This window comes from Stegostoma tigrinum, chromosome 9 (genome assembly GCF_030684315.1).
Source record: "Stegostoma tigrinum isolate sSteTig4 chromosome 9, sSteTig4.hap1, whole genome shotgun sequence".
Classification (NCBI taxonomy): Eukaryota; Metazoa; Chordata; class Chondrichthyes; order Orectolobiformes; family Stegostomatidae; genus Stegostoma; species Stegostoma tigrinum.
The window spans coordinates 67,909,342-67,933,976 of NC_081362.1; the positions used below are offsets into that span (position 1 = coordinate 67,909,342).

At 39.2% G+C, this 24,635-nt stretch overlaps 1 protein-coding gene across 2 annotated transcripts in view; it reads left to right on the plus strand.

Moving 5' to 3' along the window:
* plekhh2 (pleckstrin homology domain containing, family H (with MyTH4 domain) member 2) overlaps window positions 1-24,635 on the plus strand; it is a 114,014-nt gene that overhangs the window by 62,923 nt on the left and 26,456 nt on the right. For both annotated transcript variants that reach the window (XM_048536634.2, XM_048536635.2), the window contains exons 10-19: window positions 1,770-1,864; window positions 7,084-7,234; window positions 7,958-8,097; window positions 9,201-9,311; window positions 11,774-11,860; window positions 16,097-16,255; window positions 17,194-17,274; window positions 20,053-20,232; window positions 20,916-21,024; window positions 24,237-24,349. In XM_048536634.2, coding sequence (XP_048392591.1) covers window positions 1,770-1,864; window positions 7,084-7,234; window positions 7,958-8,097; window positions 9,201-9,311; window positions 11,774-11,860; window positions 16,097-16,255; window positions 17,194-17,274; window positions 20,053-20,232; window positions 20,916-21,024; window positions 24,237-24,349 — 1,226 coding nt within the window. The remainder of the gene's footprint in view (window positions 1-1,769; window positions 1,865-7,083; window positions 7,235-7,957; window positions 8,098-9,200; window positions 9,312-11,773; window positions 11,861-16,096; window positions 16,256-17,193; window positions 17,275-20,052; window positions 20,233-20,915; window positions 21,025-24,236; window positions 24,350-24,635) is intronic.

The window sequence follows — 24,635 nt, forward strand, 5'->3', positions numbered from 1 at the left end:
TGGGGTGACCAAATATGGGCTGGTTGAGCATTTTGGGGAACACATGCATTCAGTGTATTAGTCATTTTAATTCATCACTTTACACCCACACTTGCATTTCCCTCCTTGCCTTGTTATAATGGTTCCATTGAAACTCAATGCAAATATTTAAACAGCATTTTATCCATAAACTGGGCACTTTATAGTTTTCTGGGATCGATATTAAATTCAAACAATTTCAGTGATAAACTCTGCATTCATTTTGAGATAACAAGGTGTAGAACTAGATGAACACTGCAGGCCAAGCAGTATCAGAGGAGCAGGAAGGCTGACGTTTCAGGCCGAGACTCTGCAGTTCCTACTTTGTTATCTCAGATTTCCCAGCATCTGCAGTTCCTATTGTCTGTGCCTTCATTTTGTCTTGTTTTCTTTGTGGATTTTCTATCTTGTGAGTCTTTTTGTCTTTTACCTTCTGTCGATTAACAGCTATTCAGGACTTTTCTCTTCACACTTCCCCTAGACATATCTTTTAACATATTTCCATGATCCAATACCACTCACTTTGGCCTTGCACCATGATACCTTTTGAATTTTAATTTCTCCCACTGACCACCCAATCCCAGACCTTTGCCTTTGTCACCTTCCCACCTTCCTGTCTTTCACATGCTCAAAACCTGTCATATTTCTAATTTTTGCCATCTCCGAAGTAAAGTCACAGAACTGAGATATTAAATTTATCTTTTGCTCCACAGATATCAGACCTACTGAGATTTTGTGGGATTTTCTATTTTTTTTTTGTTTTTTATTCCATTATGCACAGATTTTCTACACTTTTTTGTTTTCTGTTGGGATTCTAAAATTAGTCATTTTTTAAGGCATTAGCACAACAACACTTTGTTCCACTTTGTTTCAGATCTATATATCATGACACTGTCACCAGAGTATTATAACATAAAACATGGCTTTAAGCCACATAAGATAGTAGGAGAGACAATCAAATGCTTGGTCAGAGGTAGACTTGAAGGAGCAAAGTGAACTAGAAAGAGTTTCTTCGTCTGTAAAGAACAGTGATCGTTGAAAGGAAATCTGAAATTCCCATAAATAGCTGAAAAGATGATGTAACAAGTTCTACATTTTAAGATGTTTACAGTAACAGACAGATTATCAGAACTATTTGCTAAACAATTTTTATAGGAAACTTTTACTTTAAACTACAGAACAGGACTTTTCACACAACCAAAAATACCCTACAATCCATTATACGTCAGACTGTCCTTTTGAGTAAACATTCAACTTTCCGGGATTCTGCTGCTTTTCTCCTCCTTTCTCAGGCTGGTAACTTATTATTACAGAACAGTCGTTCACACTAAGTGTGTTACATGAGATCTTTACTCTAACATAACTTAGTTGAACAATTCTTCTCAAATTTGGTATTTCCAAACAAAGCATGAAATTCCACTTTATACTTTGAATATGCACACAAAATTAATTTGGAGAAGTTACCTAAAATAATAACCCCTGATTGCAGAACATTTTAATTTTTAGCTACTGTTGTTATTTTTTAACAATTTCAAGCGAGATCATCTCAAGCAGGGATAATACCAAGCACCTTCCTCCTTTTTACAAGCTGATTCATCCTCTTTCCATAAACTCAACTGTTATGAAAAAATCACTTTTTTGTTTAAAAAAAGTCTGATGTCTTATTAACTGTTTAGAGCTTTTATACATTGAATATTAAAATATAATAAACCTACAACATTTGTGCATAAACAATACTCTGTATTTCCTAGGCACTAGCTTCATGTCTTCAAATTCAACATCCGCATCTTATACCAGCTTAATTTATGAGAATATGACCTCTCCAGTTTACACTACTTTGAAAGGGGTATGTGTCCAGCTTAAAGCCATGATTTTACTAAGTATTTTACACAAAAGAAGTTGAGTGCAACCATTGGCCATTATGTCTTTATTACTCTTCACAAATTTTAGCTAAAATTTTTAATGGTGCATTCTTACCTGATGTTTAAATTCCTTTCCTTATCCTAACTTAGTGGATGGGTAAGTGAACCTTTTACAGTGAAGTATGTGTACAATCAAGGATGTTTGTGATGATGCATGCAATCATTGTCATTATGAAAACAATCTTTAAAACTGTTGCTATTAGACAATACTTGAAGGAAGCATTGCAAGTCTGAAATTCTGCTGGAAGTCCTTTTTGCCAAAGGATTACCTCATCTCTGTTGCACCATCTTTGATCAAATAAATATCTGTTTTGAAAGTTGTTCCCGTGTACTTTGTGTTTCAGTGAGTGAAGTATAGCATTTCTATCTTGTGTTTCCGGAAGATTGGTAATACTGTTATTATACTTACTTGTCCCTTTTTCTTAGCTACCATTGTAGCCTAATCTGCCTCTGCATCAGAGCTGAGAACCTCCAACATGTTGAATATTCTTGAGTGAAGATAATATTCTACAAACTGGCCTTAATTCACCTTTCTCATGTTTTGTTTTACTATGCCTTATTATTGGCCTTCGCTGATCTTATGTATTTGATTCAACAATACTATTTTAACATCTTGCCTCTTTGCAAGCTGCCTCTTCCCGCTTCCCCCTCACACTTCAAAAAATAATAACACTTATTCAAAAAGAGATGGAGACAGAAAGTAGGAAACTATGGACTAAATAGTTTAATATCTGTCATTGGGAAATGGTTAGAGTCAATTATTAAGGAAGTAATGGACATTTGGAAAGTTAAAACCCAATCCATCAGAGTCAGCATGGTTTTATGAAGCGTAAATCAAGCTTGATTAATTTTCTAGAGATCGTTAAAAATGTAACATGAAAACTGAGATCCTGTAGATGTAGTATAGCTGGACATCCAGAAGGCATTTGATAAGGTGTCACACAAAAGATTAACACACAAGGTAAGGTTACATGGGACTAGTGGTAATATATTAGCTTGGGTAGATGATTGACTAATCAACAGGAAGTAGAGAGTTGGAATAAGTGCATCTTTTTCTGGTTGGCAGTATATAACTAACAGGCTTGTCACAGGGTTCGGTCCTCGGGTCCCAACTGTTTACAATTGGTAATGGCTTATATGCTGAGATAGAAGGTACAATAGCCAAATTTACAGACACTAAAGAAGATGAGAAAATAAGTTGCAATGAGAAATAAGAGATTTACAAGTGGATATGGATAGTTTAGGTGAATGGGTCAAAATTTGGCAGACGGATTTTAACATGAATAAGTGTGAAGTTATCCATTTCGGTCAGAAGAATGGAAAGGCAACTTATGTGTAGAATGTGTAAATGTGTAGAAACCTCAGAGTGCCTCAGTGTAGAGGGATCTGAGGGTAGTTGTGTGTGAATTGCAGAAAAGTAATATGCTGGTACTGCGGGCAATGAGGAAAGCTATTGGATATTTAGTACTTGTTGCTAAAGGAATTGAGTTTAAAACTAGTAAAGTATTGCAACAATGCATTAGTGAGACCATGTGAGGCTGGATGAACCTCATCAGGCCCAGCAGCATCTCAGGAGCACAAAAACTGACGTTTCGGGCCTAGACCCTTCATCTGATGAAGTTTTGTGCTCCTGAGATGCTGCTGGGCCTGCTGCGTTCATCCAGCCTCACATTTTATTATCTTGGATTCTCCAGCATCTGCAGTTCCCATTATCACTATTAGTGAGACCATGCCTGGAGTATTGCATACAGTTTGGTCCCTTTACTTGAGGAGGGATGTAGTTGCATTGGAGCCAGTTCAGAGGAGGTTTACTTGATTGATTCAACCAGAGGATTTGTTTTATAAAGACAAGTTTAAGCAGTTTAGGCCCAAACTCTCTAGCATTTAGAAGAATACAAGGAGATCTACCTGTGGTATACAGGATGGTAAAGGTGATTAACAAAGTAAACATAAAGAGGATGTTGCATCCTGTGGGGCAATCTAGAAAGACAAATCATAGTCTTAGGATAAGGGATAGCAGATTTGAAACAGAGATGAGGAGAAATTCTTCCCTCAAAGGATTGTGAATCTGTGAAATTCACTGGCACAGACTGTGGTGGATACAGGGACATTCACTAAGTTTAAGGAGGGCATCGACAGATTTTTAATTAGTAATGGGCTAAAGAGCCATGGGGAGTGGGTAGAAAGGTAGAATTGAGGCTGAGATGATATCAGCCATGATCATATTGAATGGTGGAACAGACTCAAGAGGCTGAATTCCCCATATCTGCTCCCATTTCTTACATTCTGGCCGTAATTTATTCAAGAAGCATGTTCACATTGGAAAAGCTGATTGCAGAGTAACCTAGATGATAGAACTCGTATAATGACTGTGTGTATTTAAAAACATGTGACAATCATGTCATAACAAAAATAGACACTTAAATTGACACTTAAAAAGGAAACAAGGAAGTAGTGGACTGGATATTAAAAGAAGAAATATGGAATTTAAATTGTTATAAAATTACAAATCAGTAATCAATTTGTATAGTACAGGTGTTGAAGTATATAAAGATATTAATATTTAGGTTATTAATTAAGGACCCAAACTATTAAAGGAATACTACATCAGTACCTTTCCACCCTTCACCTTACAGGGATGAACTTCTGAGTTGTCTCAATCATTTTGTATATGGTGGTGGGAGCCAGTTTTGAAATTGAACAGATTGCATAAGCGAATTTCATAACTCAGTACAAATATTCACTCTTCTCATTGGTAGAATTCAAACTTGATGACATAAAAGCCATTGTGGTTTGATTGGTACAGAGTAACCAAGATCAGGCTGAGTGCACACGCCTGTATCCTTTCGAACAGAGTGTGGAGTCAGGTTGTCACAGTCACAGCAGGTTCAATCAAGGACCAGATATAGCCAATGGTAGATCAACTATCTGTGGTCAGAGAGTCCAAAATGGATGAGGGATCTAAGAATAACCAAATTACTGATTTATGCTTTTCTAATCTTGCAGTATGGTGAGGCATTTGCTTTGTTTACTTCACAGCTGCTCCACAGTAATTAGACACTGTATCATGTCTCACTAACTTGAATGAGTTTTTTTTAAGAAGTATTGAAAAGAATTCATGAGGGTAGAGTGGTGGACGTGATCTGTATGGACTTCAGGAAGATATTTGACAAGGTTCCGTGTAGTAGACTGGTTAGCAAAATCAGATAACATGGATTACAGGGAAAACTAGCCATTTGGATACAGAAGTGGGCCAAGGATAGGAGAGGGGGGGTCGTGGGAGGGTTGCTTTTCAGACTGGAGGCCACCGGTGTGTGTGACACTTGCCTTGGTGCTGGGTCCATTGCTTTTTGTCATTTATATAAATGATTTGGATGTGAACATAGGAGGTATGGTTAGTAAGTTTGTAAGTAAATGACACCAAAATTGATGGTGTACTGGACAGCCAAGAAGCTTATATCAGAGTACAATGGGACCATGATCAGATAGGCCGATGGGCCAAGGTAAGGCAGATTGAGTTTAATTTGGATAAATGTGCTGAGCTGCATTTTGGAAAGACAAATCAGGACAGGACTTATACACTTAATGGTAAGGTCCAGGGGAGTGTTGCTGAACAAAGAGACCTTGGAGTGCAGGTTCCTTGAAAGTGGAGTCCCAGGTAGACAGGATAGTGAAGAAGATGTTTGGTATGCTTGCATTTATTGGTCAATGCATTGAGTACAGGAGTTGGGAGGTCATATTGCTGCTGTAGAGGACACTGGTTAGGCCAATTTTGGAAGACGTCATTCAATTCAGGTCTCCCTGCTAAAAGAAAGGTGTTGTAAAACTTGAAATGGGTTCATAAAAGGATGTTGTCAGGGCTGGAGAGTTTGAGCTGTAGGAGAAGCTGAATAGGATGGGGCTATTTTCCCTGGAGCATCAGAGGCTGAGGGGGTGACCTTACAGAAGTTTATAAAATCATGAGGAGCATGGATAGGGGGAACAGCCAAGATCTTTTCCCTGGGGTAGGGGCATAGGTTTAAGGCGAGAGAGTAAAGATTTAAATGGGACCTAAGGGATAACTTTTTCGCACAGAGGGTATTGTGTGTGTGGAATGAGCTGCCAGAGGAAGTTGTAGAGACTGTTACAATTACAACATTTAACAGGCTTCTGAATTGGTAAATTAATAGGAAGTGTTTGAAGGCATATGGGCCAAATGTTGGCAAATGGGACTAGATTAATTTAGGATATTTGGTTGGCAATATTGAGTTAGACTGAAGGGTCTGTTTCCATGCTGTACACATGCTATACGTAGAGTCTATGACTCTACATTTAAGTACTAGCTTTGCAAATGCCCCAGGTACTTCTCAAGTGCACTTCTAGCTACATTTGATCTTGCTATGTTTTGTACATAATGATCTTTCTACCATTGTGCATTTACTAATTTCATCTAATTCCTCTGCAAATCCACACTTGCTTCATCAGGCTCAACTTTCAACAGTAGTTTAATAACAACATCAGTGAATGTAGCTAATCTTTGAATGAGTTCCTGTATCAGTTTTGGCATTTACCCTACGAATAACAGGAAAAAAATATTGCATTATTTTTCAATATCTAAGAGAACCAGAAATCGTGCTAGATTCATATTTTCAAGCCTATAATTCTCCACTCACCAATTTGCTAAACTTAGGCATTTTCGGCTGCATGTAGGTGGCAAACAAGATACCTGACTTCCAGTGCTGGCTGCAAGATATCATTTACTTCTAACTTTGAGTAAATTATCCTCCTTTTAAAAAATTGCTGGTTGTATTGCCTTTGTATCTGTCTATAGCAACATTTAAACTATGACAAACTTATGTTAATGAATGGGTGGTCTTTAATTTAGTCCAGTCATAAACCCATCCCTTTCCGTTAGAAATATCTATAGAAACCGAAGATCTGAAATTTTTCACCCATTAACTCAAATATATCCCATTGACTTGCATGTTTTTCAATCAATGATGAGCATTTTCTTCCATTGTTAATTAACTCTGTAATAGATTCAAAGATGTATATTTAGTTGCTAAATGCATTACCAAGAAGAGAGAAATTCAGTCTCACGTATTGTAACATAACACATAATAAAATATAAAGCTGATTTGCAGATCTTGTTTTAATCTTTAAGAAAGCAACTCAGATTAGTACAAGCCCTTTCTCAGATGAGTTTTCTGAAACTGAAGAAAGTGACAGCTCCAGAGGAAGTTCCAGAACTTCACTGACAGGATCAGACTCTCGCAAAGGCAGTAGTCCAAGCAGTCCACGGGCCATGAAACGAGGTGAGATTTCCTTTGGATTTGTATAAAGCAATCCAGATAAATGAAAAAATGAGAATCATTGTAAGCAAATGATTATGTTAAGGCATGAATAAGAGTTTCCAGGATTAATAATTAATTTCTTCTCTCTTAATTAATCCTTAAGCTATGATTAGAGTTGGAACCATGTTCTGATTGGCTAAGAACAGTTTCAAAATCTGCTGCAAATACACTTAATCAGATTAGTAGTACGTACTTGGACCACAGATGTGCAAGTTATAAACTGCACCCCTACTGTTGCTGCTCTCCTGCAATAAATGGCAAGAGCTGGGTTTTTGGGAAGGAATTCCTGATTTTGGCCTCTAGTCTAAATGTAGATTCTATCTGTGTAAGAGTAAATGATTTTATATTCCCATGTTGCAACAAGCCCTCACATATCCCCATTTTTAATTAGGAACACAACGAAAAGGGCATTTCCAGTTGGGCAAAGTAAAATAGCCTATATTCCCTATATGTGAAGTAAAATATTGAGGTATTGCATGGTGTAGGGAAGTATCCTAAATTCCAATAGTGGAGAATAACAAAATTCAATCCCATTCTATGCAAATAAGAGGAATTATTCAGCTCAGATATTTTGAGTTTTGAAGAGGATATGCTATCTTTTCACTTCTTTGTGGAAGATAGTTTTCCATAAGTATACTGTTTGCACAAATATTAATGAACATATTCTATAAATATTTTGAGCAGGAGTATCAATGTCCTCTATGACTTCAGAAAGTGATTACGCCATCCCACCAGATGCATACTGTACAGACACAGAATGTTCTGAGCCGGAACAAAAACTTCCGAAAACATGTTCTTCCCATTCCATCGACAGTGGGAAAAATGTAAGTCTTTATCCTCGTCAAATCTAGCAGAGCCAGGTAGTGAAGCAATCATCATTCATAGATCAACAGTTCTGTGGTTGATCCATTATCTGTGCTCAGCTTATTTATCTTATCACAGACAATCCTTAAACTTTGAGAGTACTACAGTTAATCCCATTGCTCTAGGCTTAGATATGAGGATATCAACTAGTCCTCAATCTTGATCATTATCCAATGACCCTTGTTTAAAGTTTTATGTTTTTGATCACTGACCAGAAGCAAAACTAGGCTCACCTATAGGTGGCCAAAGCCAACAGCCTAAACACTCCAGATAAGGGTTTGCTTCCATCAATAGCACAAACGACGCATGGCCACATTGTCACAAGTTCCAATACTTCCTACTCTTTCATTCCCAGTGGTACAAACTACAAGACTTGACATTTTTTCTTGCTGTAGTGCAAAACATCATTATTTGATTAGAGTCCCACTCTATATACTTACTGTCCAAAATGTTAGTTGGTTTCAACTATAAAGTTGTTTCACATTGTGTTGTTCATTAATGTTACCTAATGTAAAAGTACAGCTTTTCCAAATCACTACTACTTTATTAGATGGAAATGCTGAGTTCGAGTGTTGTCTGACATGCTTAAAAATGAGTTCCATCATTTTCTTCAAATACATGTTTTGAGTAAAGTCACTTCCTTCTCTGCAGAAAGCAGAAGCTTGGAGATTATCCATTAGTGATCCAATTTATAGTTTTGATCTGAATTTTGTTGCTGTAATTTGTAAACTCCTGAAGTCTTTGATTGGAAATTTGAGATCCACACAAATACACAAAATTGACGTGTTGAAGATGAGCAGAAATTCTCCTAAAATTGTCATCAATATATCTGAAGAATATGCTCACTTCAAAATAAATAAACCTTTTTATAAAGTGCGAGTCGTGATCCCTACTGCAGTCATTTAAATGGTAGTTTATCTCTTTTTGAGACAAATGCATCAAACTCGTAAAAAAATCTAAAATTTGCATTGCTCCATATCCATTTATAATGCGACAAGGTAAAATACAAAGCATTTTTTTAACAATACGATAATAGTAAAATGCACAATGATCCATTGTACAGGAACTGTTAGAAAAGTCTGGATATTTGTTGAAATTGGGAGGAAAAGTGAAAACATGGAAACGGCGATGGTTTGTCCTTAAAGGTGGTGAATTGCTGTACTACAAATCACCAGTAAGTAACATAACTATTCTGTTCTAACTGTATAAAGTAACTCGTTCAATGCTATGCTATTAGATCATTACAAATAAGAGTCAGCCATGTGGCCCTCAGATCTGTTCTGCTGTTTAATATGATCAAGGCTGATTTTACACACCAATTGCACTTTCCTGCCCTATTTCCTTATGTCTTGATATTGTAAATAAGGAAAGTCATCTCAGTTTTGAATATAATCAGCAACTGAAATTCCATAGATCTTTGGAATGGAAACTTCCAAAGATTCACAACCTTCTGAGTAGCAGGTATGAATGCCATGAGCCAAGTGGTCTCCTGCTGTGCTGTAATACCCTGTAAGAAATTTATTTGATTCGATGAGGTTACCTTACGCTGGTTTCAAAACTTCCAGCTTACCAGCTCCAGCCACCTCCTCTTTACCATGGATGTACAATCCCTTTACACATCCATTCCCTGTCAGGAGAATCTTAGGGCTCTCCCCTTCCTGGAGCAACGACCTGAACCATACGCACCTACCACCACCCTCCTCCGCTTGGCCGAGTCCATCCTCACGCTCAACAACTTCTCTTTCAACTCCTCTCATTTTCTTCAGTTAAGAGGGGTGGCCACGGGTACCCACATGGGCCCGAGTTTTGCCTGCTTCTTCATGGGGTACATGGAACATTCCTTGTTGCAGTCCTATTCTGGCCGCCACCCACAACTCTTTCTCTGATACGTAAATTATATCGTCGGTGCTGCTTCCCTCTCTCGTCTGGAACTGGAAAACTTCATCAATTTTGCCTCCAATTTCCACCCTGCCCTCACTATCACCTGGTCTATCTCTGACTCCTCCCTTCCTGTCCTCGACATTTCTGTTTCCGAGTTTTGAGAAGATTTGTAGCTCAGGTTGAGGTTCTGGATGTGAGTTTGCTCACTGAGCTGGGAGGTTAGTTTTCAGACGTTTCGTCACCATTCTAGGTAACATCATCAGTGAGCCTCCGACGGAGCGCTGGTGTTATGTCCCGCTTTCTGTTTCCATTTCTGGGGATAAACTGGCCACTAATATCCATTACAAACCTACTGACTTCCACAGCTACCTGAACTATACATCTTCACACCCCACTTGCTGTAAAGAGTCTATCCCATTCTCTCAGTTCTACCGTCTCCATCGCATATTTTCAGATGAGGCCAACTTTGACAAGGGAGCCTTCGAAATGTCCACCTTCTTCCTCAACCAGGGATTCCCCAACTCCGTTGTCGACAGGGCCCTCAACCAGGTCAGCCCCATCTCCCGCACTTCTGCCCTCACCCCTTCTCTTCCCTCCCACAACAGTGATAAGGTTCCCCTTATCCTCACCTACCATCCCACCAGCCAGAAGATCATCAGACACATTTCCGCCACCTCCAGCAAGATGTCACCACCAGACAGATATTCCCCTCCCCTCCCTTGTCCACCTTCTGCAGGGGCCGTTCCCTCTAGAACACCCTGATCCACACTTCCTTCAGCCCCAACACCTCCTCATAGCCCTACGGCACCTTCCCCTGTAACCAGCAACACTTTACCTGCACTTCCCAGAATCTAGTCTACTGCATTCGCTGCTCACAATGTGGTCTCCTCTACACTGGGGAAACTAAGTGTAGACTTGGTGACCGCTTCACAGAACATCTACGTTCTACTGGCAAAAAAGACCCTGAACTATCTGTTGCCTGCCACTTCAATGCACCATCCTGCTCCCTGGCCAACATCTCTGTTTCTGGCATGCTGCAGTGTTCCAGTGAAGCCCAACACAAGCTGGAGGAACAATACCTCATTTTCCGCTTGGGGACCCTGCAGTTCTCCAGACTCAATAATTCAATAATTGAGTTCAATAATTTTAGGGCCTGAACTCTCCCATATCCCGGCCCCCTACCCCACATACCAAGCCTTGTTACCACACAGCCTGCCATTACACACCCCCTGTTGTTAGTCACCAACAGTCCCCATTAACAACTATTCACCCTCCCAGCCTGATCGTTAGCAACTCCTTTGTCTGTCCAACTGTCTTTCTCTCTCTTTGGCCTCTATCCTATCGGTTACTCCCTACTCCACCCACCTCCCTATTTTCTGCATATGAACTGACATTTTCCCAGCCACCACCAGTTCTGAGGAAGGGTCACCCGACCCGAAATGTTAACTCTGTTTTCTCCTTCACAGATGCTGCCAGACATGCTGAGCTTTTCCAGCAACTTTGTTTTTCTTCCAACTCTAGCAAGTCCTACACTGGGGCTTGCAACAGTTGAGTGACTCCATCAGGTTATGAGCATTTTAATGAAGGGACGAAAAGAGCAGGAAACTGAATAAAGCTTTCATCCCTTCACTCTGATCTGCATTTCAATTTAGAATATATTAATAATCTTTAGATTTGATTACCCAGACTAACACCTGAAAATTAATCTATACTGCATGCACTAAAATCTTATTTGTCTTTTATCTCTAAATCCAGAGTGATGTCATCCGTAAACCACAGGGTCAGATTGAGCTCAATGTCTCAAATCACATTATCAGGTGTGATGGAAAACAAACAATCCAGGTAGTATTTTTAGTCCCATTTCTCCAGTACAGTGTTCATTTCAAACAATGTTGCAACATTAAGTCATTGAATTTGCATTGTATCTAGTGACAGCAATCCGTAGCTTTTTTTAAACAAACAGTCTTGTAGATTCCAAACTTCTATGGTGTGATCCTGGAATCTCCAGCTTTTATTTATGCAAACCATGCTATATTTGACTTTTAAGTTTATGTTGATAAAGGTTTACTACAAGAATAGAATTTGCCAAACAGGCTACAAGCCTGCAGCAATCTAAAAACGCACATATATATAAAACACAGAACTGTACAGCACAAGAACAGGCCCTTGGACCCAAGATGTTGTGCCGAACATGATGCCACGTTAAACTAACCCTTATGCCTACCTTTGGTCCACATCCCTCCACGCCTTGCATATTCATGTGCTTATCTAAAAGTCCCTTAATGCCCCTATTGTATCTGCCTCCACCAGCACCCCTGGCAGCACATTCCACACTCCTACCACATTCTGTGTAAAATAACCTGCCCCTTACATCTCCTTTGAACTTTTGACCTCTCACCTTAAATGTGTGCCCTCTAGTATTAGACATTTCATCTCTCAGATAAAGATTCTGACCATCAACCCTATTTATGCATCTCACAATTTTATAGATGTATGTCAAGTCTCCCCTCAGCCTCTGCTGCTCCAGAGAAAACAACTGAGTTTTTGAGTTTTCTAGCTTCTCCTTATAGCTTGTACCCTCTAATCCAGGCAGCATCCTGATAACAAAATGTGGAGCTGGATGAACACAGCAGGCCAAGCAGCAATGACAAACTTCTTCCACACCCTCTCCAAAGCCTCTACATCCTTCCTGTAATGTGGTGACCAGAATTGAATGCCATGCTCTAAATGTGGCCTCACCAAAGTCTTACATGCTGCAAAATGATATTCTGACTCTTGTTCTCAATTCCCTGACCAATAAAGTCAAGCATGCTAAATGCCTTCTTTTGGCCACTGATGTTCATTGGAGAATACGGTCTTTCCTATTGACAGAGGTACTGACATTCTGTGATAGAGCATTTAAAGATGTGCATGTAGTCCATAACAAATTCAATCTTAGAGAAATTTCTCCTCTGTGACCTTGTGCAGCTGGTATTGTTGGTAGTTCATGGAAAGGAAGATGAGATTGTTTGCTCAAAAAATTAAAATATCTGTTCTGTACTCCATATTTCTGGAGTTAGCTGAGTGGCTAATAAGTAATGTCATGAGTAGTATCCTAGAATTTTTACTGCTATACCTGTGGCAAGGTTTGGATATAATTCTGCTTGGAATATTTGACACTATTCTGTAACAGCTTATTTTTATAAATCAAAGCTCATTTGACAAACTGAAATTTATGCATGAACTCATCTGGCAAGTTGATGTTTATTCATCTCTGCTTATGGATACAACGTGAAGGTTAAGTAGAAAGGTACAAAGACCCCTTGCCTGCATATCATCCCTTTCTTCATTGTTTTCTACCTCCAAAAGGCATAACCGATTGAAGTATTTCCATGGGGAAACTGTCTCCCTCAACTGCTTCAGCAGTGGGACAAAAAAGAGCACCACAATAATTGGCACAAAAGCTTGTGAATAATGGATAAACAACAGGAAAATGTGAAATAAATGAAACATTTATTTAAAATCTCACAAAGATTTCACGAAATATCTGTATAAATTAACTTCAAGTAACCCTGGAATTCCATTTATTTAAGCAGAAGGATAGTTCTGTGTTAGGCATATATGAAGATCAGGAAAATAAATAGACTTAATTATAGTATCCTGATTAAACAACTCCTTTTTTAAGTGGCAACTTCCTACCTCATTTATTCTACTATTGGAATCCTGTGTGATGAACAGAATAAGAGAAATGTGGAATGATGGCATCTCCCTGTATTCCACTCATTATGCCACCTGAATGTACCTGAAAAGTGGCACATTGATTATTATAAATGTTTCTTTTCAGTAACTAAGGTTATTGTACTAGTTACAGAAATATTCTAAAATGAAGTCCTATAATAAAAAAAATTGTCATGTAGATTGCTTAATTTTTACATACATATATTTAATATCATTTATTGTAAGTTTGGATTTTTGTTTTTGAATTAGTAACATGGGCTTTTTTTGTCTGAAGTTACCACTCAATTTCAATTCTGTAGGCTGTGGTGATTTCTTTTAAAATAGTTTTTGAGGCCTGTCTTTAGGACAAATGATGTTTTATGTACATTTGTTAGGTTTTATGACCAAAGGAGATAAACAAGCTTCAATTTAGAAGGTCAGGAAGTACACTTTTAAGCTTAGGGGAACATTCAAAGCTCAGAGAAATCATCTTTATTAGTTTTAAGTTGACTTTTGAGCAATCCTTTGAAGTTCTTTTTAATAGAAGACCCAATATTTTTAGTGATCTTTATAAGTCTGTGATTTGTGGAATTGAATATAAAGCAATTATCAGTTGGAAGTAAGTGTTTATTGTGATGATGTAAACTCACAACTGTGGAAATTTTTAGAGATAATGGGAACTGCAGATGCTGGAGAATCCAAGATAATAAAATGTGAGGCTGGATGAACACAGCAGGCCAAGCAGCATCTCAGGAGCACAAAAGCTGACGTTTCGGGCCTAGACCCTTCATCAGAGGGGCCTGGGGGTGGTGTCCAGGAGGAGGACTTGTGTTGGAAGCGGGTGAAGGGGTCGGTGGAGGGAGGGTTAGGCTCCCGGTTGAAGAAGTAGGCATGGAGGTGAAGACGGTGGAAAAACTGCTCTATGTCCAATTGTGACTGGTATTCGTTGATGTGTGGTTGTAGGGGGACAAAGGTGAGCCCCTTACTGAGGACTGACCGTTCGTCCTCAGTTAGTTGGAGGTCTGGGGGGATGGTGAAGATGCGGCAGGGCTCAGTGTGGCTGTCTCCTCTGGGGTTGCTGGCTGTGGAGGTTGTGGGCGGAGCAATGAGGTCGTCGGCCGTGGGCGGGGTTCCGTCGGCGTCGGCCGTAGGCGGGGTTCCGTCGGCGTCGGCTGTGGGCGGGGTTCCGTCGGCGATGAAGGGTCTAGGCCCGAAACGTCAGCTTTTGTGGAAATTTTTATTTTCTTTGATGTATCTGGATCCAAAATTGGACTTGTACATTGGCCTAAATTGTATTTTATACTCAAAATTCCTGCAAAAAATTAATTTTAATTAAAAAAAAGGCAAAATAGTGGCTCAGTGGTTAACAATACTGCCTCACAGTGCCAGGGACCCAAGGTTCAATTCTACCCTCGGTGTCTGTGGAGTTTGCACGTTCTCCCCATGTTTGCACGGGTTTCCCTTGGGTGTGCTGGTTTCCTCCCACCATCCAAAGATGTGCAAGTCAGGTGGTATGGCCATGCTAAATTACACATTAGTGTTTGAAGATGTGTGTTTAGGTATGTTAGCCATGGGAAATGCAGGGTTACAGCGACAGGGTCTGGGTGGGATGCTCTACGGAGGGTCAGTGTGGACTTGTTGGGCCATACGGCATGTTTCCATACAGTAGGCATTCTGTGGATTCTTCAATGAAGGTACGTCTATAGACCAGTGTTCCTGAGAACTAGATTTCCTTCAAGTAAAGAATTAGTGATAGTCCCAGACCGTTGGGATAAAATCCTAAAGGGATTACTTAAAACTCAGGAGTATAATAGTTCCAGGAAGAATCAGTTCCCGTCTATAAGTTAAAATCACAATTAACCTTTTGAAGGTGCTAAGACAGGGACTCTGATACATGTATTGGTGAATGGTTTTGGAGGTACAATACAAGATGTCATTTTGGATATGATATCAAAACCTGTTGTTTTTCTTTTCAGTTTATAAAGGAATGTTTTGCAATTAATGAGATTATACTTTTTACTATGTGTTTCAAAATCATTGAGTTTGTACTATAAATAAATAGTTTTCTAGCTATATTGTTGACACAAAATCTGCAGAATTATTTGCATATGTTTGACTGAGATCACTTTGTTCAAACCAAATCAAACAAAATCTCATTCATCAAACCAATATGTCCAGTAATAACATCAGCTGGGATCATAACAATATCTGTTTTGAAACAAGTTAGCTTCGTATTTAGGAATAAACATCCCTCAAATGGCTGGCCATTTTGATTACACCTATAATTTTTGCATGCCTTTTCAAAGTCAGAGTGCTCACATGGCCCAACAGCAGATTCCTGGTGTCAATGTGATGACACATTTGTTGTATTTTCAATCCAAGCTCATTACAGAAAAGAAGACCTACTATCTGACTGCAGATTCTCCAAATATTCTTGAGGAATGGATTAGGGTTTTGCAGAATGTGTTGCGTGTACAAGCTGCTAGCCCCCTTTTCACACAGCCAGATGTCAAGCCATCAATTGAAGGTTTACTAACCAAGGTACTGATTTCATTAATTATATACATATTATACAATGATAGATGGCCAGGTTGAATGACAGGAATTTGCATTCACCAATTTGGTACTGAAACATATTAATTCCGAGTATGTTGCTTTTGATAACCAGCTTATGTTCTAAATTCTGAAATTGGCAAGTATTACCATGTTGCATAAATGTCTAATTCACTCGTATTTAGGTAGCTGTAAATGTAGACATACAGGTGACTAACCAATCCAGCATTGATTGAGACACTTCATTTTCAATGTAATGTATTTCAGTTCTGTTGAGCTTAAAATATTAATTTAAAGAAACCTTGAAATGATCTTTAGATTACCTACAACAACAGTTTTTGTTAATTCTACAAATTGTAAAAGCAATTATTTAGGTATAAACATGCCTCAAATCAGAGGATCTGTAGTTGTCTCGAGGACAGCAGTTACAAAATTGTCATACACTGCTGAGGTTTACTATTCAATGGTTTAAATCGTCAATGATTTAAGATCGTGTTGAATGTAGGAGTTACAGTAATTCAAGTTTTAGAAAACCTGGTTATTGATTTAATTCATAAACAAGTACCTTTTGACATGTATTGTTTTGACAACAAATGTTGTTCTACACAGTGATAAACCTGCACATTGAAATATCAGGTGAATGTTGCCAGTTATTTAGTCAAGAGTGAAAATATTCACCCTACAGCAGAATAAAAGACATCTCAAAAATCTGTCTGAGGCCCAGTCGCCATTTGTTTTGGTGATTTCTTCTGGAATAACAGCCTAGCTACATATTTTTCGCTTGAAAAGTGATGCAGCAATTAATTAAAGAGAAAAAATAAAAGTCTGGGAGGAAGTTTTGTTTTTATTTCTGGCTGTTTGTACAATGCATAGAATCAGATACCAGGCCATTGTATCATCAATTGAATTTAACAATTGTTTTGCAGGTAAAGCATGGTTACTCCAAGAGAGTCTGGTGTGCACTTGTTGGAAAGATTCTCTATTATTTCCGTAATCATGAAAATAAGGTAAACCAGCATTTTTAAGGTGTTCAAATCTTTTCAAAATTCTATATTTTGTTCACTGATATACAATCTGCCTACTCTCCAGACTTTAAATCTGCTTTTCTCAACATATGGAGGACTAAAGTTTTAATAAATTCTTTGACAGGTCGTATGTAGGAGAGGCCATTGTAATTTTCATACTTTTAATCTGTCCAGAGAATCATTTTATCTTAATTTTTATTCTTCATCTGCTTTGCCTGCGCAGCTGAGGTCATAACTTTGCCATGTGATACAAACTCAGCATCTTCACAACTTGACAAATTGGCCCTTAGTCCTTTTTTAAGTGATTTTTCTCTTTTTTTACCCCTGTGGCTATGTATCTCCTTTATTCCTGTTTCTTTGCTTTCATTTGTTTCCTTGCTCTGTCTCATGTCCTTTTGTGTCCTTCTAGTCTATTTCGTGTTTCGGCACTTCATTCACCACATGTTCACAGATTCTCCAGATGACCCAAACCAAAGAAGCCCTTTTGACAAGGGCTAAAGACATAACATCTTCATTTCAAAACTGTCATCAACAGTTCCTGGAACTCCTCCATATGAGTAATCTTCTCTAGTCATATGTTCATGTCCATATCTTTTACATTATTTGTTATAAACTTATGTTTTCTGGAAATTCTGCTCCTCCAAAATGAGGATCAATCTTTAAACCTTGCCAAAATTAACTAAATGCTCTTCCATTGTGCTTTGCAATCACTTGTCCTGCTTTTAAAGGATTCCTACAAACACACCCCTTTTGCTATGTCTTTTGAATTGCCGACTCAAATCTCATTACTTTTCCACTCGATGTTCAGCTCCCAAACCATGAGATACTCTACCACATTGGATTAAATTTGTGGTGATGTTGAGGACAAAGGTAAAGTCTGTAAAATCTGCTTGCTCAACTGCTGCCAAATTGTCCACTTCCAACTTGAACTGAAGTGGAATTTAAGTGGTCAGCCAACCTGCTCCAAGAAGGCAGGTTGGAAGTTAACTGGTTACCATTTAGCTCGTTGTCTGCAGTTTTTCAAGTTTATCTATCGTTCAGGTATTCTGAACCTCTGGGACCCCAGCAGCTTCACTGTAGTGATGACATGGTGGACTATAGGTGTTAAGTGCCTTCAAACCTATCTCCTGGATCCAGGCGCCTGCATGGAAAATCTACTGACCCCTTACCACAACCAGCTTTTCCCCTATCCCCTCCATGCTTATAATGTCAATACAGTGCCTCCTAAAGTCAGGTTATCAGGAATATTCAAGAGGGTAGAGTTTAAATTTAAGTTCAGATGAACAATGCTTTTAATAAATAGCAGAGCTTGTTGAAAAGGCTAAGTGGCCTACTGTTGCTTCTAATTCATGTATTTGTATGGGTCATCAGCAATGCATTTGCGCCCAGATATGTTTTCTGTGATTCCGTGCACATGTTGCTGGATCTTGACTAGCAGGTAAACCAAAAGGGGGATTCTGGGAGTGATATCTTGCAAATGGTGTTCCAAAGGTAATGACTTCCTGAGATTCCTCAGCTAAATGTACTGACCAGCATCTATGTTTGGTGTTCAGGCTGCAGAAGAATTTGGCTCTTGTGAATCTGGGATTCAGTTCCCCCTTTGTTGGAATCTTGTATGTGCACGTCTTTTGGAACAGGCCTATAGCTGACTAATTTAGATATACTATGACTGCACTGTTGTAGTTAACTCCACTTCTCTTTTTGATGATCCATATGGTAGATGAGGTCATTGTGTTCCATGCAATGCAGCTCATGTTTAAGGTTTTTTTTTGCACATGAACATTGTACCTTCTGGGAAGTCAATCCGTGGAATTGCATCTTCTCTGAATTGCAATGTCATATTGCTTTTGAAACATCCAAAGGCATTAAACCTGTCTGCTCAGAGTTGTGTAAATCTTGGACTGTCACAATATGAACATTCTTGTCCTCTTCTACTAGTTACCCTGGTGTTCTCAGAGATAGTCGCAATGTTGGGAGCCATGCATGCTCGTGGTCTTGAATCTGCTGGTCCGTTTATGTCTACGAGGTCAAATGTTTGTAGTTGCCATTGTTAGTGTTCCCATGAAAAAGATTGTTGGTTGTTTGGTGGAGTTCCAATGATCCCACTACATGTCCTTCAGAATTCAGGCTGGTATTTGTACCAACTCTTATGTCAATCTTCTTTTGTGTGTGACTTTGCCAGTTTTATTTGGAAAGTGAAGTTGATTGGGATGAAAACTTTCAATGGTTAACATTGTGAATTTTTTTTGCATAACATGTCTGCCAGCTTTATTTTTGGCAGAAAGCCTTTGTTGTTAATGTCTGCTTGTTGTTTTGTATTAATACAAATTCTGTGGCATTTAAGAAGTTAATGCTTTCCTTGTCTATTGTGTTATTGAATTTCATGGAGTGGTGAGGATATTGATGAAGTCTTCTAATTCTGCTTCTGTGTGAATCGAAACCTCCCAAATGTCAACACCAATACAGAAGTTATTGATGCTACATGACTGTATTAACTAGTGAAGGAATTCGTGAAAACCACGAGGTAGACCCTGCAAACCAAAAAGTAGCCTTTGAGGAAATCTCAAGCGTAGCCTTTGGGTCCAAACCCCTACAATCTCATTTCAAACACACCCTCACAGCTCAGAGAGAAGCAGTCTTTTGTCCCATCAATTTGTACTGCAGCCTAGACCATTACCTAATCTCTGTCCTAAAGCTAGTAGTGCACTGTATTACAGTGCCTTTGTTCACAATCTATAACATGTTTTGCTTATTTTCAAGTTTCCATTAGGTCAGATAAACTTGGTGGAAGCAAGAGTTGAAGAAGTAGACAGATCATGTGATTCGGACGAAGACTATGAGACCAGCAGTTGTAGCCTTCTGTCTACACATTATACAATTACCATACATCCCAAAGAGCAGGGGCCTACCTATCTACTTATTGGCTCCAAACATGAAAAGGTAAACTTTAATAAGCCCACCATCTCTGTAATATTAATCTATGGAGACTTAGATTTATAATTAATATTTTTCAGTACTACGCAGTGACTTCATGCAGAACCAGCATTCGTGCAGTCTGTTTACAACCCCGTAATGTCCTAAACAAATTTATAGCCAATTCACTGTTGTGAATGTAGATATGGAAGCCAGGGTATGCACAGCAAGATCCCACAGTGATTGGAAACAAAAAATTCCAGTGTTTGTTTTAGCTGTAACAATTGTTGGCTGGAAAACCAGGAGGATTGCCCTGCCCTTCACTGAATAGTTTTGAATCTTTTAAGTCAGTCTGAGAGACCAGACAAGATCTCAGTTTGTAGTTTCACCCAAAAGATTGTGCAGCACACCCTCTGTATTGCAATTAATTACCAGTCATGTTCCTGTTCCCATCACTGAGGAGGAATCTGAAGCCAAGGCAGTTCCACTCCAAGACAAGAATGTTACTGCTGAGACATAGTTAATACCTCAATAAAATGAACATGGAGAAGGAGATAGGTAGATGATTACTCGTTATCAGTGACCATTTTTCCATCAGTTGTACTGGAGTGCAGTGATTGGAGACTTTTGTAAAAAAATCACAGGATTGGTTATCTCACTGGGGCTTGAATGAAGCACTGGTGCTTTAATGTGTTTTGTATTCTTCATAGGATACCTGGTTGTATCAACTAACTGTGGCTGCAGGCAGCACTAATGTAAATGTGGGAACTGAATTTGAACAACTCGTTGGCAACTTGTTTAATGCAGACAGTGATACCAGTAAGTGATATTTCAGGCACAGAGGCGGGGCGGGGGGGGGTGCGGTGGGGGGATTGGGGGGGGGGGGGGGGGCGGGGGGGGGGGTGGTGGTGGGAGGTGAATTTTAATCAAAATAAACGGATGTGTTTGGAATCGGATGAGGGTTTCAACTTGGTTAAAATTAGGTTCAAGGCCTAAATCCACCTCCGACCCATCCGTTTCATCCTTAATAAAGGCGGGAAGAGTTGATAGGAAACCAACCATAGAAGTAGTTAATATGTTAACTAAACATGACAACAAGGCTGTAGGCATTGTAGTCATTCAGCATTTCATCATTAATGGTTTCGGCTATATCTCTGGACCCTCAGGAAAATTGGCAAACAATTGACAGAACTAGGAGCTGAGGACATTTAAATGTACATCCTCACACCCTGCTTCCTGTAAAGATTCCATTCTTCCAGTTTCTCCACCTCCGTTGCATCTGCTGTGCTGATGCCACCTTCTGCAGGGGTTCCTCAGAAACGTTCACTTTTTTCTTCAATAAGGAACCCCACCCTGACAGCCCTCAACCATGTCTGACCCATATCCCCCACTTCTGCCCTTACCTCTTCTGTTCTCTCCCCCAAAACCGATAAGGACCCCTGGTCTTCACACACTCCACCAGCATCTGCATCCAAAGGATTGTAAGCTGCCACTTCCGTCACTTGCAGCGGGACGCCACCACCAGATGCACATTCTGCTCCCCTCCCTTGTCAGCATTCTAGACAGACCATTCCTTTGGGACACCCTGGTCCATTCTTCCTCCACTCACTATTCATTTTCCACAACAACGCCCCACCCCCCCGCCATGATGTCTTCCTGTGCAATCATAGAAAGTGTAACATTTGTCCTTTTACTTCCTCCTCCTCACTATCCAAGGCTCCAGACACACCTTTGAGGTGAAGCAGCGATTTACCTGCATTTCATTCAATCCAGTCTACTGCTCACAACCTGGTCTCTTCTAAACTGGGGACACAAAATGCAGATTGGGTGACTGATTTGCAGTGTGCCAACGTTCTGTCTGCAAGAATGACACCAAGTTTCCAGTTGTCTGCCACTTCAGTACACACTGGGAGCATTCCCTGGGAGCATTCCCTGGCCAACATTTCTATTTGGCCTGTTGCAGTGCTCCAACAAAGCTCAACACAAGCTGGAAGAATAGCATCTCATTTTCCACCTGAGGACTCTACAGCCTTTAGGACCTCAATATTGAGTTCAAAAATTTTAGAGTCTGAGCACCTTCCATGTAATTTACCCAGGCCTATCATCACCTGAGTTGTTTTTATCACAGCCAACGTTTTTCACTTATTTCTGGTCCCCATTGTCAGCTTTTCTCCTTTCCTGATTTATCATTATCCATCTCTTCTGTCTGCTCAACTGTCTTTCCCTTTCGGCTCCATCTGCAACCATCCTCCCATTTGTTTAACCCCCACCCATCGCTCCCTCTCTCCCATAGATAATACCTTTACCTAGCTATTACTAGTTTTGAACTTGAAACATTGACTCTGCTTTTATTTACCAACAGATGCTGCCAGACCTGCTGAGTTTCTCCAGAAATTTTTATTTTTGTCCCACAAGGAACATCATGATAATGACCAGATTCTTTTTTGGCCCGTTGAGAAATAAATCATGGGGACACAGAGAATAGCTTACTGTTCCTCTTCAAAATAGTGCCAAGGGATCTATTAGAATAGCCCACACAGGTAAATGGAGCCTTGGATTAACATCTCATCAGAAAGACGGGACTCCAACACAAGTACTGCATTACTACTGTACTGGAATGTCACATTGATTTTTGTTTTATGCTCAAGGGACTTGAATCTGTAACCAATTTAAAGACAGATATGCCATTATCTGAGCCATAGCTGATGCTGAGCAATGGAGCAAGATCCAAATATCTAGCCTCTGGATTACTCAGTCACTTTAATAAAACTGATTTAGTTTTTATAAAACCAGGTTTATCTGCAGTCTCAGCGTTGACTCCTGGCAGGTGAAGAAAATTCTTAAGCTTGTATGTTTACTATTAAATTCATCATATTGATTACTGTTTAACCTGTAGTCAAATTTGGAATTAAATTGACTGAATTTCTCAATTTTAAATTACTGCAGCAACTATTGTTATGCTCTTTCTGGAGATCCATAAATTTTAAAATGAGATTTGTATTTCCAGTTGATTGCTGAAATAATTATCTGATAAGATTTCAAGTTTAAAACTTTTATGATGAGAATTTTTTAAAAAATTCTACTAACTAAACACAATTTTCTTTTTGTAGGCATTTTATCCTATAAATATAGAAAGTGACATTCCTCTTATATGCCTATCACAGATCACACTCTATGAATTACAATGATTTTAGCAATCAATCTGCGGTTACTCCCAGCTTCTGATAAGTGCCCATATTTCTCATCCAGAGTTTGAATTAAACTTTGAGTGATTATTTTCAGGTGATTTCCTTAATTTTTAGGAAGTGCCTCAAATCCGTCACAAGCAGTAAAACTGTTGTTTCTTTTTCCCCGGTCCTGTCAGGATGAATCTCTCACAATTGTTAGAGGGCTGTAGTATGTGCCTTTCCAACTTGAGACTGTCTCCATCCCAGATCTGGCAGCAGTTCCTTGCAAATCCAGACAGCCTCTTCTCTTTCTCAATCTAAGTCTCTCCTTGATCTCCAACAATTAAACCAAGCAGGCTTGATGTCAGTCAGAATGGAGAGTAGGTCAGATCATTAGTGGTATTGTTGTTGAATTGCTAATTCAGAGACCCAGGTAATGACCTGGGGACCCGGGTTCAAATCCTGAAGAGGGTGCCATTTGAATTCCACAAATACCTACAGTTAATAGTCTAACTGTCAGAAAACTGCATCTGGTTCACTAATATTCTTTAGAGAAGGAAACTACCATCCTTACCTGGTCTGGCCTATATGCCTCTGGGCAATTAGGGATGGGCAATAAATGCTGACCTAGCTAACGATGCCCTAATCCTGTGAACGAATTTAAAAAAAATTGTCCCTTTCAGTTACCCTAAAGTTAAAGCAACAGTCCCAAAATATAATAAACTCATAATTACAACACATTTTATAGTGATTCAAACATGAATAATATGGCTTTTTGTTTAATTTATTTTAAGTTAAGTATTAAGTTTCATTTTCTAAGGTCAATTTATTTTCATATTTTATTCTAACTCTGCTCTTTGACAGACTCTCAGTTGTGGTCACACCCTAGCCTGTGCTTTAGTAAAGATGGAATAGCGTCTCCCCTTACCACATTACCATCTGCAGCTTTACAGACTGAAGCACTCAAATTGTTTAAGGTAACGCTGATTCGCATCCAGAATTAAAATGGGCTACAATTTGCTGTTAAAGTATTGGCCTAGACTACAGGCACTTGATTTACATGTGCTAAAGTAACTTCATCTTAAGGCAGTTACATACTTGGAGGCAGAAATCCAAATATTGACATGCATGGATCCATTGGTAGCTTCACAAAAATATCATATTGCTGTCAGATTCGTGATTGAAATGGATTGATCTGTGTAAATTTGTTGTCCTCATGCGATAGAAACAAACTGAACTCACCAAAGAATGTTGCATCCATTT